The 18,401-nt window shown below is 32.2% G+C and overlaps 1 protein-coding gene across 3 annotated transcripts in view; it reads right to left on the bottom strand.

Annotated features, from left to right (window-relative positions):
- The window catches only part of PHF14 (PHD finger protein 14), a 171,818-nt gene that overhangs the window by 56,173 nt on the left and 97,244 nt on the right, over positions 1 to 18,401 (bottom strand). For all 3 annotated transcript variants that reach the window (XM_044246116.1, XM_044246114.1, XM_044246115.1), the window contains exons 15-16: positions 16,497 to 16,547; positions 16,253 to 16,374 (exon numbers count right to left, since the gene is read on the bottom strand). In XM_044246116.1, the coding sequence (XP_044102051.1) occupies positions 16,253 to 16,374; positions 16,497 to 16,547 (173 nt within the window). The remainder of the gene's footprint in view (positions 1 to 16,252; positions 16,375 to 16,496; positions 16,548 to 18,401) is intronic.

Below are 18,401 nucleotides of genomic sequence, written 5' to 3'. Positions count from 1 at the left end.
CAGGTGAAAGTTTTATGCTGCAAATTTTTCAGAATTCTATGCACCTAAATAATTTCTGAATTTCTTCTTCATTGCTATACTATTATAAAATCATAGAATGAAAATTGAAGGGGATTTTCAAATCAATCTAATATGCTGCTCATTTAATGAATGAGATAACTAGTTCCCAAAGAAGTTATCTTCATTCCTCATGGTAATGCAGCCTCTTGCTGGCAAAGTCTTATCTAAAATTTCAACTTCTCAATTTTAGCTCTGTCCCTTCCCTACCATTTTTCTTGGCTGGTTATTTAATTAAGTTTTCAAGTAAGACTCACTTTTTGAGTCTATTAAATATTAAATACACTACCATTGGGGGAAAAAAAAAGATTTCTTCCTTTGTAAACAGAAAAATTATCATCCTCATTTTCCTTATTAGCAGTCTTTCCATATATGTCAACAATATTAATTGGAATATTAAAGTTATACTAATGAAGCATACTGTATCTAGAGAATATGTGAATAAGATGAAATGAGGAAAAATGAGGTTTGACAGCTTCTCTTCTCTACCCTTAATCATAAAACAAGCATAAAATCGTGTCTGTTCAGATACCAGAGTGTTAACTAAAATACACATGCATGGCATACCCATACACACACACACACACACACACACACACTCACACACACTTTAATACCTGAGCAAGATTTCCCTAGGGTTACGTAATTCTGAGGTTATGTATTTCTGAGATTTAAATCTGACTTTCATATATGCTGGTATAAGAATTAAATTCTCAATTAATGAACAAATTAATATTTGTTTTATAAAGATTCTAAAATCACAATGTCTTATTTGCTAAACTTACTAAATTTCAAAGGACTGCAATCTCTATTATCTTGTATTGTTCTATTCATTTACATGATCCCTCCTCTCCAAACAACCCACCCACCCTCAGATTATAATCAAGAGGCTGACTTATATATATCTGTTCTACAAATATAATTCATAAAATACAAATATACTATGCTTATGATTTTTCTTTTTTTCTTTCGCATAACTCATGATTAATACAGATATACCTCTCTAAAATTTCACATCATTGTGCTGACATATCCAGAAATTGCTTTAATCTACAATTAGTACAGTGATGTATGTTGTTCTTATGACAAGACAGAGGGACTTCAAAAGCATTTAGTAAATAGCATAGTAGAAGAATAAAGATGATAGCACCGAAGTCTCAGACAATATCATGAAAACTATAAAATAAACACATCGGATCGTCTTGAAAGGGCTGTTACCATTTAACCTGCAACAAACACATTTATCAAAGGCACATTTTATCCAATCAGGGAGCGAAAATGTAAATTATACTGAGACTATGTAAGATTCACAGCACAGATTCTAGAGCCAGACTGCCTGAATCTGAATATCAACTCTACTACTTCCAAAGCTATGCAACTTTTGGAAACTTACTCAGGTTCTCTATGGCTTAGTTTCTTCATCAATTCAATGGAGATAATACTCCTTAGCTCACAGGATAAGAATTAAGTGATTAAAAAATATATGGTACACATTATTTGATCTATTACAGTTGTTGTTTGCATGTATAGAGCATTTACAATTCCCTAACAACTGAGCCAACCCTTATATTGGATTTTATCTCACTTAATCCTCCAACAACCTAGGGGGTAGATACTAGTGATTACTGCTATTTTACAGATAAGGAAATTAAGCCACAGAAACAATACCGGGCGGAGTTAATAATAAGAGAAATACGTGTCAAATCCAGCTGAGTGGATACAAATCCTCAAACTAATCATCTGTTACATAATACTATCCCCCAAAATGTAGAAAGATACTGAAATTTAATAAAATTTAGGCTCTTCACATAAATCTAGCAGGCTACTTTTTAAAATATCCAATGCTAATAAAATACCAAGGTTAAAGAAGGACTAAAATGGAATGATTTTTTTTTCATATTTCAAGATTCATTTTAGTATATATTTGATTAGAAGTTCCTTTGTTAAAAAAAAATTCAATCACACTTGTTAAAGATGCTAAAGTATACTTCATTTAGGACCGTCACAATAGATATTAGGACCATAGCAATTGGATTTTATAGTGGAAGAGAAAGATGCAGCACAACTCTGAATAAGCATGGGCAAGTGGGAATTTATGGCCAAGGAAAAGGGTGGAAATCAGTGGATGAAAAATTACTAAGAGGAAACATCAAAAATAAGGGGAGATTCTAGCTAAAACCAACCAAACAGGATTGTTGCAGAAGCTCGCCCTCGTGATCAGACATCCCCTTCAGAGAGGTGGAGGATGAAGAACCTGACCAGATATCTAGGATGGTAAGATATCAAGGGTGGGGGGATTCTGATTGAACTGACTCAGCAGGATAAATAATTTAACCTTACACCTAAAGGAGCTAGCTTAAAAAAAAAAGAACAAAGCCCAAAACCAGTAGAAGGAAGGGAATTAGAAAGATCAAAGCAGAAACAAATGAAATAGAGGTCCTCCCCCCCCAAAAAAAGTATAATAGATCAATGAAACCAGAAGCTAGTTCTTTGAAAAGATATCAAAGTTATAAATCTTTAGCCAGACTCATTAAAAAAAAAGGGGGAGGGTGGAGGCAAGAGGGAAGACTCAAATCTCAAATAAATAAAGTCAAAAATGAAGGAAAAGTAACAACCAACACCACAGAAATACAGGGGGATTATAAGGGATTATATATATTTTATATATATATATATAATATATAATTTTATATATTATAAAATATATGCCTACAGATTCAATAACCTAAAAGAAATGGATAAATTCCAAAACTGAATAAGGAAGAAATAGAAAATTTGAATAGACTGATTACTAGCAATGAAACTGAATAGGTAATTAAAAAAAACAAGAACAAAAACAAAAAAACCCCCATCAAGCAAAATTCCAGGACCAGACAGCTTCAAAGGTGAATTCTAGCAAACATTTAAGGAAGAGGTAATACCTATTCTTCTCAAACTATTCCAAAAATATAGAAGAGGAAGGAAAGCTTCCAAATTTATTCTATGAGGTCAGCAATACCCTGATAACAAACCAGATAAAGACAACAACAACAAAAAGAAAACCACTGGCCAATATCTCTGATAAACATAGATATAAAAATCCTCAACAAAATATTACCAAACTTTACATTAAAAAAATCAATTACCAGGAAAAAGTGGGATTTATCTCAGGGATAAAAGGGTGGTTCAATATTCACAAATCAGTGTGCTACACCACATTAACAAGAGAAAGGATAAAAAACATATGATCATCTCAACAGATGAGAAAAGACATTTCACAAAGTAAAACATCCATTCTAGATAAAAGTTCTCAACAAAGTAGGTTTAGAGGGAACACACCTCAGCATAATAAAGGCCATAATATGAAAAGGCCAAAGCTAACATCATATTCAATGATGAAAAAGTGAGCACTTTTTCTCTAAGTGCAGGAACAAGAATGTCCACTCTTGCCATTTCTTCAGCTTAGTACTGGAAGTCCTAGCCACAGCCATCAAGTAAGTAAAAGAAATAAAAGGCATCAAACTGGTAAAGAAAAAGTAAAACTGTCACTATTTGCAGATGATCTGATACTATACATAGAAAACCCTAAAGACTCATAAATGATTTCAGGAAAGTCACAGGATACAAAATTAAATATCAGTTGCATTTCTTAACAATAATTATCTTAATAATAGTTATCAGTTGCATTTCTTTAGACTAATAATCAAATAAAAGAGAAATTAAGAAAACAATCGCATTTAAAAATTGACAAAAAATAAAATACGGATGAATAAAGCAAGGAGGTATATTCTGAAAACTATAAAACACTGATGAAAGAAATTGAAGACAACACAAACAAATGAAAAGATATCCCATGCCCATGGATTAGAAGAAGCAATACTGTTTAAAATGTCCATAAGCAATCTACAGATTTAATGCAATCACTATCAAAACACCAACATTTTTCACAGAACGAGAACAAACAATCCTAAAATTTGTACAGAACCACAAAAGACCCCAAAGAGCCAAAGCAATCCTGAGAAAGAAAAACAAAGCTTGAGTATCACAATTCCAGAGTACAAGTTATATTACAAAGGTATATTAATCAAAACATATGGTACTGGCACAAAAGCAGACATATAGATCAATGGAACAAAATAGAGCCTAGATATAAACCCAAGCATAAATGGTCAATTAAACTACAACAAGAGGTAAGGATATACAACGGAGAAAAGACAGCTTTTTCGACAAATGGTGCTGGGAAAATGGGACAACTACATGCAAAAAGAAAACCCAAAACTGAAAAAACAAAAACAATGCACCATTTCCTTACACTATGCACAAAAATTAATTCAAAGTGGATTAAACACCTAAATATGACAACTGAAACCATAAAACTCCTAAAAGAAAACATAGGCAGTAATTTCTTTTACATCAGCCTTAGCAACACTTTTCTAAATATGTCTCTGCAGGCAAGAGAAACAAAAGCAAAATTAAACTACTGACACTATAACCAAATAAAAAGCTTTTGTATAGAGAGGGAAACCATCAACAAAACCATAAGGCAAACTATGGGATAAGAGAAGATATCTGCAATTAATATATCTGAGAAGGGGTCAATATCTAAAATATACAAAGAACGTATACAACTTAACACCAAAGAACTAAATAATCCCACTAAAAAAGTAGGAAGAGGACCATTTTTCCAAAGAAGATATTCTAATGGCCAACAGACACATGAAAAGATGCTCAACATCACACATCAAGGAAATGTAGATCAAAACAATGAAATATCATCTCACACCAGTCAAAACAGCTAAAATAAAAAGGACAAGAAATAGTAAGTGCTGGCAAGCACTTGTGGAAGAAAAGGAACCCTCATGCACTGTTGGTGGGAAAGCAAATTGGTGCAGACGCTGTTGAAAACAGTATGGAAGTTCCACAAAATGTTAAAAATTGTACGATCCAGTAATTCTATTATTGGGTACCCACCCAAAGAAAACAAAAGCACCAACTTGAAAAGCTATGTACACCCCTATATTTACTGCAGCATTATTAACAATAGCCAAGATATGGAAGCAAGCCAAGTATATAAATGTCTATCCACAGATGAAGGGATAAAGATGTAGTGTTTGTGGGTGTATCTGAGTATGAATGAATGAATATGAATATTACTCAGTAATGAAAAGGAATGAGATCTTGCCATTTTCAACAACATGGATGGAACTACCATGGATATGGTGCTAAGTGAAATAAGTCAGAGAAAGACAAAAACCATATGATTTCACTCAAACTTGGAATAAAAAAGATAAAACAAATAAGACAAAGAAAAAAAAAGATAAAACAAAAAAGCAAACTCTTAAATACAGAGAACAAAATGGTGGTTGCCAGAGAGGAAGTGGATGGGGAGATAAATGAAATAGATAAAAAGGATTAACAGTACACTTACCATGATGAGCACTGAGTAATTTATAAAATTGTTAAATCATTAGATTGCACACCTGAAGCTAATATAATAACATACATCTTTAATTCAGAAAATAAATAAATTTTTTAAAAAGTAGGGTGTGTAGGTGGCTCTCAGTCACTTGGGTGTCTGACTCTTGGTTTTGGCTCAGGTCATGATTTAGGAATCATGAGACTGACCCCCACCTCAGTCTCCATGCTCAGTGGGGAGTCTACCTGGGGTTCTCTCCCTCTCCTATGTGCTTCCCCTCGCTCACACTCTCCCTCTCAAATAAATAAGTAAATCTTAAAAAAAAAAAAGAAGAAGTATTTGCTAATTAAAAATGGAAGTAGGTAGTGAATAAACTTATTTTCCTCTCCTCTTTAGCTAAAAGAGAGAGACACAGCAACACAACAGCTTCCACTCTAAGAGATTTTTTTTTTTCTTGAGACTTAATCAAGAGATATAATCACATCCTACATAGTTACAGAGTAGCCTCGAAAGAGACCCTACTGACAATATGTATTTCCAGGAGAGCTTGTGAGGGAACGTAAACAAACAGCATGGGCTTGGGAATTTGGGAGTATCGCATAATCTGTGAATATCAGAGCTACTATGTTAGACTTCAGAGATGATACAGCCTAAGTTCTTCTAAAATAAGAAAACAGATCCATAGAGATGAACTAACTTGCCTAAAATGACAGAATTGGCAAGTGGCAAGTATGAAGTAGCTGAGATCTCTCAGTGAAGTATCTCAATCAAAAAACTATTATACAGGGCGCCTGGGTGGCTCAGTGGGTTAAGCCTCTGCCTTTGGCTCAGGTCATGATCCCACGGTTCTAGGATCGAGCCCTACATCAGGCTCTCTGCTCAGCGGGGAGCCTGCTTCCTCCACTCTCTCTCTGCCTGCTTGTGATCTGTCTGTCAAATAAACAAAATCTTAAAAAAAAAAAAGGTTTAAAAAGAAAAACTATTATACAACTACTTTTTCCTTACAACATGTATATACTATTTTTAAGTTTGTTTTTAATAATTAAAAATGCTTATAAATTTTAAAAATAAAACAAAAACTATTTAAAGAACTGTCTCTTCCCTCAAAGAAATTACAAAATATTTCAATTGTATAAAGCTACAAAGGTGTACAGACCTAGCAATGTATCAGCAAATAATTTAGTAAGTATTTATTCTGAATTAATTGCCTGTGGCATACTGTATTCACAAAACCTTCACAAAACAATGGAAGGCCAAGACCTTACCCTAACTAATAGAAAAAGTAAAAATAATTCATAGACAATTTTTAAACAAGAGGATGACAGCATGATATAGGACTGTATATGAGTCTCAAGGGCAACTGAAGCAAGAAAAAGATCACTGTGGAATCATCTAAGTCAGGAAAGGTACATGGAAGAAGTAAACACTGACTTGTCTTAAAAAGAAGAGAATGTGATCCAAAATATTACAAGTAGTAAAGTAAGCAAATAGTTGCAGTGCATATTCAAAAGAAAGTACAACTAAAAAAAAAGAAGCAACTGACAACTGAGATGAAATTTAAAAATTCCCTGGAAAACCCATCTTATCAAAACAGACACAAAACAAAATTTAAAAAAAATTCAATAGCTCTCTATTTATTTTAAAAAATGAATTATCAAAAACTGTCCAAGAACTAAAACTGTAATGCAAATGGTTTCATAAAAAATTTAGTGAAAAAGTATCAATTATCAAGATAAATGAGAGAGGAACACTTTCAAGTGCCTTGTAGAGAGGGTCAGTATACTCTAAAAACAAAACCTGATCAAAACCTTACAAGAAATTAACAAAAACAATACTTTCATGAATAGAGACACAAAGCCTTTATCAAAATATTAAAAAATGAAATCCAAAAACATATAAACAAATATCTCGTGACCTAGAGGGGCTTATCCCAAGATTGCAAGGTTGGTATAATTTTTTAAGCCTCCTTATGTGGAAGAAGGAGCTAGACTGAAACACTGAAGAAGGAGCTCATGCATCTCTGCCAAAATCTCCTTATTGAGGGGTCTTACAGACACTCTACTGACTCAGTCCTTTCTACTTCCTAGCCCTTGCACCCATCCTCTCCCCTAGTGCCCAGAAACCAGCAAAACCTTTTGTTCAGGACTCCCTTGCCAGTGACAATAATGCCCCACTCCCCTCCAAGTCTTCATTGACTGGTTGATTTGAACTTCACCCAATGCTATTCAGCAGAGAAAACATGGAATATATGGGGAGCCAGCAATCTTTCCCGTTTGGCCTCTTGTTTATACACTACAATAAATAAATAAATTTAACTATCCTAACTGACCACCTCAACACCTGGCAGCTCTCCATTTTTGCATTAACAGCTTCAAAAAATTGAATTTAAAAATTATACAATAACATCAAAAAAACACTAAATACATGGAAATACATTTAATAAAAGATATATAAGACTTTTATACTGAAAACTACAAAAATACAGATGAGAAAAAATAAAAGATATCTGAAAATCTGAATAATGTAGAGCTATGTCAAGTTCAAGGATCAGAGCACAATCCTGCTGAACACCCAAAAAACAAATAATCCAATTAAAAATGAGCAGAAGACATGAACAGACATTTCTCTAAGAAGACATACAGATGGCCAAGACACAAAAAGATGTTCAACATCACTTATGATAAGAGAAATGCAAATCAAAACTGTAATATCACCTCACATATGTCAGAAGGGTTAAAAAAAAAACACACACAAGAAACAAGCATTGGCAAGAGTTTAGAGAGAAAGGAACCTTCAAGAACTGCTGGTGGGAACATAAGCTATTGCAGCTTACTGTGGAACAGTATGGAGGGTCATCAAAAATTTAAAAATAGAACTACCCTATGACCCAGTAATTGTACTAGAGTATTTATCCAAAAAATACAAAAACACTACTTCAAAGGGATACATGCATCTTGATGTTTATTGCAGTATTATTTATAATAGCCAAATTATGGAAGCAGTAATTTACATTACATATATATATCTCATATATGAGATACATAGGGATCCAATTTCACCACATCATCACCAACACTTGCTATTTTGTTTTTTTTTTTGTTTTTTTAATAATAAATAAAAATGAAATAGTTTAATATTTGACAAATTTCAAAAGTCATTTGCTATTTTGTTTTTAAATAGCCATTCTAATGGTTTGAAGTGGTATCTTGTGGTTTTCATTCTAATTTCTCTATTGAGTGATGTTAGGATCTTCTCGTGTCTTTGTTGGCTGATGTGTATCTTTGTTGGAGAAATGTCTATTCCAGTCTTTTGCTAGTTTTAATCATCTTTTTTGTTTTGTTTTGTCTTAATGAGTTGCAGTTCTTGATGTGTTCTTGATTATCAATCCCTTATCAGATATTTGATTTATAAATATTTTCTCCCATTTTGGGGGGCTGCCTTTTCACTCTGTTGATATTGTCCTTTTGATACACAAAAATTTAATTTAGAATAAAATCCAACTTATCTATTTTTGTGGTTGTTGTTGCTGCCTGTGCCTTTTATGGTATTATATCCAGGTTTCTTTTTTTGTTTTTTCAATGAAAATGGACAAGCATTTCTGACACGTATATGAAAATGCAAAGGAACTAGAAGCACAAAATAACTTACTATATAGTAACTTGATTACTATAGTAATCAAGACAATTGGTACTGGCTAGGAATAAATACTTAGTTTAATGAAATAGAATACAGTTTCAAAAGGACCCACTTTTTTTTTTTAAGATTTTATTTATTTGAGAGAGAAAGTGAATGAGCAATGGGGAGGGGCAGAGGGAGAAAGAGAAAAAGAGAAGCAAAACCCCTGCTGAGCAGGAAGTCTGATGTGGGGCTTGATCCCAGGACCCAGGGATCATGACCTGAATTGAAGGCAGACGCTTAAGGACTGAGCCACCTATGCGCTCCAAAAGGACCCACATTTAAAAAGCCAAGTGATTTTTAACAGTGACACCAAAGCAACTTCATGTAGAAAGGCAAGCATTCTCAACAGATGGTGCTGGAAAACTGGAAACCCACATGAAACAATAAACCTTCCTTAACTCTGCCTGAGATCATAAAAAGTAATTTCAAATGGATCACATATCTCAATATTGAAGCTAAAGTTACAAAGCTTCTAGAAGAAAATTTATGTGATAATCTTTGTAACCTGGACATAGGCAAAGGATTCTTAGATAGGAAACAAAAGCAATACTCATAAAAGAAAAAGGTACTTAATTGGCCTTCAACTAAATTAGTAACTTCTGCTCTTTAAATGATACCATTAAGGAAATGAATAGGCAAGCCATGAATAAGGAGAACATGTTTGAAAAACATTTATTTATGAAAGGATTTACATCCAAAATATATTTAAAAACTCCTACAACTCAATACTAAACATGTAACCCAATCTTAAAAAAAAAAATGGGCAAAAGAATTAGTTCTCCAAGAAAGACACGCAAATAGCCAGAGAGTACGTGAAAATGTGCTCAACATCCCTATATCTACATATGTATCTTTATCTATATATCTATATCTAATTTACATTACTCTAATCAGAGTAAATTAAAACCACAGTGGGATTCCCTCACATACTTATTAAAGCAGCAGACGTCAAATAAAAACTGAACATATTATTTATATGAAATTCTACAAGAGGGAAAACTAACGCAAGGTAGAAAATAATAGCAAAATGGGTGCCTTTGAAAAGAATGACTGATTGGGAAAGGGCAAAGCTTCTTGGAATTAACAAAAATGTTCCAGATATTATTAGAAATGGGGGTTATATGAGTGCATACTTTTCAGGAAAGTCATCAATTTATTCACTTAATACTTTTGCATTTCACTGTATATAACTTACTATACCACCCTCCCAACACACACTAGTGAACTGAGCAGATTTACTTTTTGTAGTTGTTTGGGTTGGCAATTCTGAAACTACTTCCTGTATATTCTAAACTCAAGCAGGGAACTATTGAACATGATACTTTTAAATAAAGTTTAATAAATGGAAATAATATGAAACTGTTTGTTTCATTATTTCATTATTACTTTAGAATTTATAATTTAGGGACACTGAAATTTTGTTTGTCTATGTAGCTGACACAGTCTAGATTTTAAAACACTGAAACAAAACATGTATGATTTAGTTTCTACTTAGGGATAGCCATTTTTTTTACTTTTAATTTTCTGTTATCTACATCCAAATAACTGAGATTGAAATACAGTTGTATTTCATCAAAATATCTACTTTTAAAAATATATCAGCAAGGATAGTATCTTTTAAAGCTTTTTTTCCTACTTATCTTTAGTAATAAGGGAAATAAAAATATCTTTGTAAACCAATAATCAGACTGATTTCTTAATGCAGCTTCCTATAAAGTGTGAAAGCCACTAACCACCATGATTGATGGGGGTTGGGGGGAGTAGTTCTAGTAACTTGGAGGGAGAACATAAAGCTTTACAAGGTTAAGCTTAACAGAGACTATGGCCTTCAAGATGGTTATACTTTCAAGAGAGAAAAGCCAAGTTAAACATATACCAAAAAGAATAGCAGCCAAACTTGAAAAAGGTACATCACAAAGCTGTCAGGGTGACATGAGAGGATACATTTTTGCCACACATATCTGAAAGAAATAATTAAAATTCAAGCTTTAGAAATAGTCCTTCAGAATAAAGTAATTTTATGGTACTAACTAACCACTGACTCAGGAATACAAGACAAAACAAAGTAAAACAAAAATGTAAAACCTATCCTTGAAACTGCTGGTAGAGGCAAGGAATAAAAACAAGCTTGTCCAGAAATGTCTTTGTACAGAGAAATGTCTGTTTTTCAGACATTTGAAAGTTATTAGAAGACATAAATCATTTTAAAACTTGTAGTTATTTCTAGGTTTTAATTTACAATTATCCAAATAATCCAAACACCACCACTTAAAATCATGATATTCCTAAATAAGTATGCAAATTTTATCATTAAGAATGATTATTAGGTTATAAACTGCACAAGAAACAGTAAACTAACAAGTGCGTAATCAAAACAAAAAACTCACTCTATTTGTTTTAAGAAAGCTACCAACTGCAATTTTGACTGTTTTTAAAAAATACTATTAGGTTTCATTATTTTAAGGATTTTTTTAAAGATTTATTTATTTATTTTAGAGAGAGTGCATTGCGGGGGTTGGGGCAAGAAGCAGAGGGAGAGGGAGAGAGTAACACAACATGCATGACACAGGGCTCAATCTCATGAACCGTGAGATCAGGACCTAAGCTGAAACCAAAAGTCAGATGACCAACCATTGGGGCACCCCTCATCTTTTAAAGTAATTTAAAACAACCATTTTTAGTGATCTGATGTACTATGAGCATAGTTAACAAGTTATAACTAATCTTAGCTTTACTCTCTAGTCTAATAAAACCTTTGCAAGAAAACAACCATTCAACTATGACACAGGTAATCTAGTAAGACTCCAATACATGTTAGAACAAAATGGGTAATTTAAGAAAAAAAAAAAAAAACCTGAGTAATCAGAAACTAATATTTGAAATAAAAATCTGATAAATATGAATTTTTGCAGGTGCTCCTAACAGGTTATAATACAATCAAATCTAGTTAGGAGGGAAGCACTCAGAAGCCAAATATTTAAAATGTGAAATAAGTAAAAGTAATAACGATATTGTTGAGAGACCAAACATTCTAATCTTGGGGTTCAATATCTATATAATTTGCCATATTCTCAAATAAGGAGGAGAATATAGTAAGCATTTAATAGTGTGGACTCAGCTATAAAAGTAAAACAGCTTCATAGATCATTTCCTACACTCAAAGCTTTTGAGTAATGGCCACAATACAAAATAAAATTAAAGATACTATTCAAGGAAACAAATAGATTCCAGGGTTTTTAGTTTTAGGAAACCTTTTTTCTCTCTCCTATCTCCCATTAAATATTAAGATGTACACAGTTAAGCTAAAATTTAAGGTCTAAAAGTTGGTCTTATTCTAAATCTGATAGCTTGATAAAGACTTAGAAGAAAGGCGTACCAACATTTAAAAATCTATCTTTTGCAAATTACGTATGATTTCCTGAGAGGGATCACTTCAGTTCTGTTTGTTACACTGATGTATCAACTAACTAATCTGAGATCTGTAGTGCCTATTTCTTTACCTAATACACAGAAAAAAATTCATCCCCTTGTTTTTGGTGACACAAAATCAATTTTCCTTTATTAAGCCTTCTAAACATCTTCATCAAATACTTATATTTAACGACCAATTTGTTCTAGGAATAAATTATAACAGCAAAAGTTTTCTTTATTAATTCAGCAAAGAATGATCAGTCATTATTTATATGAAGTAGTCATTCATTTACCAAGCACTTACTGAGTATTAATTATTCCAGGAACTGTGGAAACAAAACCCAATAAATAATGTATCACTACATAGCCATAACTATCTCAAAAAAAGAACATCCATCACAGAGAGATAAATACCTAAAAAGACTTCACAATTCCAAAACAGAGTTTCATTCTGGCCTTCAGCATTAAGAAATACACATTTTTAACCGGAAATTTCCCACACAATTTTGATTTAAATTTTAAAAGCAGATGGCAAAATGGAAGCACTGTTTTTAAAAAATGTGTTAAGATACTGTAAACCATCTTCTTCTTTAGGACCTTGATCATTGTCAGATTTCCTATGTCTAGTGAAAATAGTGGAGTCTAATCATTTTAAGGAACATGTTTCAACAAACTCAACAAAAACAAGGCATGCACATTCTCTGAAAGGCAAAAATAAGCATGTATTATTACTAAAACATATTTACCAATTGGAACCCTTATTTCAGAACCATCATATATGTGTCCTTTGTATTACTAAACAATACCACTACCCCTACCCTACTATTTTATATGGAAAAATACTTATCGCTCATTTAAGTCCCTAATGGAACAGAGTATAATTTTGATCATGTACAATAAAGGGAAAAACTGAGACACAGAAATGCTAAATTACTTGCAAAAGACCTGAGAAAAACTTAAAGGCAAACCAAAAATAATAGTTGGAACCTAGTATCACAGTTAACGGATTAAGTGAACTCAATTTCCAAATGATATTAAAAAATTACACATGTAAATTCACATATACACATATACAAATAATGGAAGAAGCCAGGAAAATAATTAAGAAGGAATTTTTTATATAGCCTGAATTACATAGAGAAGTGTGGTTTCAAAATCAAAGCTGCTAAACCTGAGTCACATATATATCAGTTCAAAAGAACTTAAGAAAATAAATGTAGTATATTCAGTAAAATAGTAATTAAATTACCACCCAAGAAGTTTAATTTTATAATAGAATCTAACAGACATACATAATAAGTATAATGTGTCTCTGACTAAGCACTGAAATATATCTTTAGGAAAAATAAAGTCTAATTTAAAATGTCTTAAAATGAAAAGTTAAAAAATAGCATGTGTACGTAATACTTAAGATGCAATCATAAAAGTGCAGAATTTTGTGGGGTGGGGTGATCTGGAAACAATAATGGTGCCAATTATAAAATAAAAGAGATGTTAGGGTAAATGGCTGATATTAACTTATAAGATTACCTTTTAAACACATGAAATTCTACATTAAAAAAAATTATTCTTTAATCCAAGAGCAATCGTGCTTATATTGAATATGTACTTTGTTTTTAACAGAAGAGTCACATTATAACCATAAAACATTTTATGGCACTACTTTATATCCAGCTTATTTTATCCTCAAAAACATTAACATATAATATTTATAAAAACATTTAATTCCCTCTTCATTACCTCTTTAAAACCTTTGCAGAAAATCTGTGATGTTATCTTTTTAACAAGGCAAAACCAAGGAAAACTTTGTATATTCATCATTTCTAGAGTAACAAAAATATCTTTACCTTCCAGATGACTATCCATAAAATCCCAGACACTGGCATGTTATAATAATACAATTAGGAATGGAAATTTTATGACAGAAATTAATTAAATGATAGGAAAGGCCAATATTATTTTTAAAATCTCACCAAGAATCTAAGAAAGATTGTATCTACTTTTTTTAAATGACAACTAAAATATGATGTGTTGGAGATGCTCTTGTTATAAAGTGGTTTTTAAAATTAAAATTGAACTTATGTCTGAGGTTCTTTCAAATATATGACCAAGCAAATAAAATAAATAGAAACCTGGTAAAAATGTAAAGCTCCTATAGCAAAAATGTCATGAATCAGCTTCCTATCTTGAAAAAATAAATAAGAGGATTGATATTTACAGTTTCAAATAACTAAAGAGAGAATAACCAGTTCTCTAAGTTTTTAACTAGTTTCAAATTGATCATGTCCCACAATGCAACCCTCAACCCCAAGGGGATTTCCTTTAGATTGAATTTTTTTCATTATATAAGACTGCTTTAATGAGTTTTTTTCTTTTATTGAGTTTTATTGTTTTACGCATTCTATCATGTTATGCTTATGGTTGGGATTTCTTTTTTTTACATAAAGAAAATTATAGTATGGTCAGAATTATTCACATGTATCTTCGGATACAGGAACTACTCTATCCTAAATTTAAATGAGTTTCATTTCCAGGATAGCCCTCATGACATTCTAAATGTACTACTTCAGAGAATACTGACCAAACATGATAGACCTTCTTAACTTTAAGGAAGCACTTTTAATTTCTTTACTGGAATATTATTTTCTCCTCATTTTCTTTAATGATAGTATTAAAAAAATTCTAAAATTTAAACTTAAAACTGCATGCCTTTATTTAAGGAATTAAAACAAATTGAAATTAGATTTTTAGTGATAAATAAATGATATCATTTTGGAAGCAAATATTTAACATCATTTAACAGTACTAATATATGTTTTAAAAATTCACTTTTGAAACATTTAATTTCCGTGCCCTCAGTTAATTTCACAGGGCTTCATCAAAAGACAATTTTTTAAAGAAATCAGAAATTGTTTCCTTAAGACACAAAAGACTCTTTGTGTCACTGTCCTTTGAAAGAATGATACTACTTTTAAATTAGATCTCTTTTTGCTCACCCACTTTACCCACTCCTTCATCTCACCCAAGGCTTTGAGTAATTTCTTCATCTCAGCAAAAGAGGCAAAGGCTAAAATTAGCAGTCTCTGGACCCTCAGGAACAGCCACTGTGCAACATCAGCTGAGATTCCTGATTAGCATTATGTCTGATTTAAAAAAAAAAAAAAAAAGGTACCAAAGCAAAACAAAGAAACAAAGAAGAAAACAAAACAAAAAAGCAAAATCTATCTAGGCCATCTTTTCACCTTTCTTTATTTCATGAGAGAAGCATTTAACACATTCGTTTTGATAAGTGGTAAGGAAGTGCTAATGAAGCTCTTGTCATTGAAAAAGAATCTGTCTTATCATTATCACTAATAAACTTCAACTTTTATAATATGTAACTTAGTAATTTCATTGTTCTATGAAATAATCTTCATACAAGGTGTTTAAATCAAATTATTTTTTTTGCCCTCTATACAGAGCATTACCAACTGCTCTTATCAAGAGAAAACTGTTTCTTGTGCTCAAAATCCAGATTATCATTCTTAATTACACCTAAAGCCAGAAAATAGCCATGCACATGAAATATGTTTCTGAACTACTATTTCCACTAAATAAGATTTTAAGAAAGGTCCTATACTGTGATTTATTTCCCCCCATTATATCTGTGATGAGAAAATATGAAGATGGAACTTTAATCCCCTAAAGACAAAGTCTCAGCATCCAATTTACCTGACAAGATTTTCATTGTCTCCAGTTCCCTTGCAAGTTGCACATTCAGTTCGTAAATCTTCAGCCTTAGGCTTCTTTTGTAACACAGACTGCCTCTGTCTTCTCTCTCTAGGAATTCTTTCCTGCCATACAAGGGAAAACAAAACAAAACATAAAAATCAGGATATGGGGAAAAAAGAAATAATTTAAGCAAGAAAGTTTCTCAAAGTTTAGATTGTGTAAAAAATGCTTAACTTATTCCAACCTCATGTTTTTCTTCTTCAGGAATGAAGCTTCGCTTTCGTCCTCTGGTTCTCTAAGAAAAAAAAAAATCCACAAAAATATCTAATGTTTAATTTAATAATAAAAATAAATATTCTCTGTTAAATGTTACTGCTTAAGTTAAGCACTTGAAAAATTAGTATTTCTAATTAATACTGTATTGCTCTAGTGCACTGTTACAATTTATGTCACAAGAGATAAAAACATGACAAATTAAATGCACTTTATAAGCACTTAAAATTACACAACTATCTGATAAGAAAAATAAATTCTTCAAAATCAACTGGAATGACTTCTCAATACCTCACACGTCATACAACTATGATTCATCCAGAGCATTTAAACCTTCAGAACTTACATGACTTTTATAGCTGAAATGTTAAACCTGGGCTCATACTACTTCTAATACTCTTGTGTGTGTGTAGAGTACATACATGTTTGTGTAACATAACCAATCAATTTTTAACTGCCATCAAAAAGTGGGAGTAAAAGATCTTAGATGTCCCCAAATCCTAGATGAAATAAAACTAACTAAAACTCAGGTTCCATGCCAAGAATGGAGCTTACTTAAAAAAAATTTTTAAATTTTAAAAAAGAAAAAGAAAAAAAAACTAAAACATGGTATAAATGACTAATTTTATTTAATTTTTTAAAAGATTTTTATTCATTTATTTGACAGACATTATCACAAGTAGGCAGAGAGGCAGGCAGAGAGAGAGAGGAGGAAGCAGGCTCCCCCCTGAGCAGAGAGCCAGACTCGAATCGGGGCTTGATCCCAGGACTCTGGGATCATGACCTGGGCCGAAGGCAGAGGCTTTAACCCACTGAGCCACCCAGGCGCCCCTAAATACTTATTTTAAACTTAATTAGTTGAAATTTTATATCCTATATTTCAGAACACATTTACCATTAGAATGATGACATCTAAATGTTAAAAGTATTACAATAATAGTATTGTATCCAATATGTTCAAAATCTCTACCCACATTGCACAGCCTCTTGTAGATTTATAAGCCCCATGTGCAGACCATAGTTCTTTAGAGAGTGAAAGAGAAAGAAGGCACCATTCCCACAAATTGTCCCCATATCCACAAATTCTTTTCCCACAAATTCTGACTGCTAATATCAAGGAACATTCCCAAATTAGAATAGGTACCAAATAATCCTAAACAGAACTGATATGCAGTTTAAGAACCCTGAAGTTTTCTTAAATTACTGTCATCTCAATTCTTCAAAATACTGACTCCTTTGTTATTTAATATCATGGCTAATTGCATACTGTTTAGCCTGGCCAAAGATAACCAACGGTTAACTAAATGAGTCCTTCAAAAGAAGTAATTTTATAAACAACATATTCATTTGCATTTGTACTGCTACTCAGTATATTTTAATTATATTATGGGAAAGTTAGAAAAAGTAAGACTATACCAGGAAAAGGCTTTAAATGCAGGCCCTATATTTGTCTATTCTTACTTCTAAAAAACAGCACTGAGCCTTGCTCCTCAGAATACCAACATAGCTCCTAAGCACTGGCATGCCCTGGGAGCTTGTCAGAAATGTCGAAGCTCATGCTCACTTCACCATACTGAATCAGAATCTGCCTTTTAACAAGATCTGCAAGTAAATTAAACATACATGAAAGTCTAAGAACATCAGTGTAGAACAGCCCTTAATATTGACAACACTTACCCAAGTTCTGCCTAAAACCTTGAAGCTAGCTCTTTACATATTCATCCTCCCCTTCAGTAACATTCCTGTCCTTTATAGTCTTTTATACTTCAACTTCTGTCCTCCAAAACAATTCACTGTAAAACTGGTAAGAACCATGTCATACTCATCTTTCTAGACCCAATTAATCTTAAAATAATATGTATTAGATAAAAGCTCA

The sequence above is a fragment of the Neovison vison genome, chromosome 4, assembly GCF_020171115.1.
Source record: "Neovison vison isolate M4711 chromosome 4, ASM_NN_V1, whole genome shotgun sequence".
Taxonomy (NCBI): Eukaryota; Metazoa; Chordata; class Mammalia; order Carnivora; family Mustelidae; genus Neogale; species Neogale vison.
Note: the sequence above shows the minus strand (reverse complement) of the source record. Positions and strands in the feature narration are given on the sequence as shown.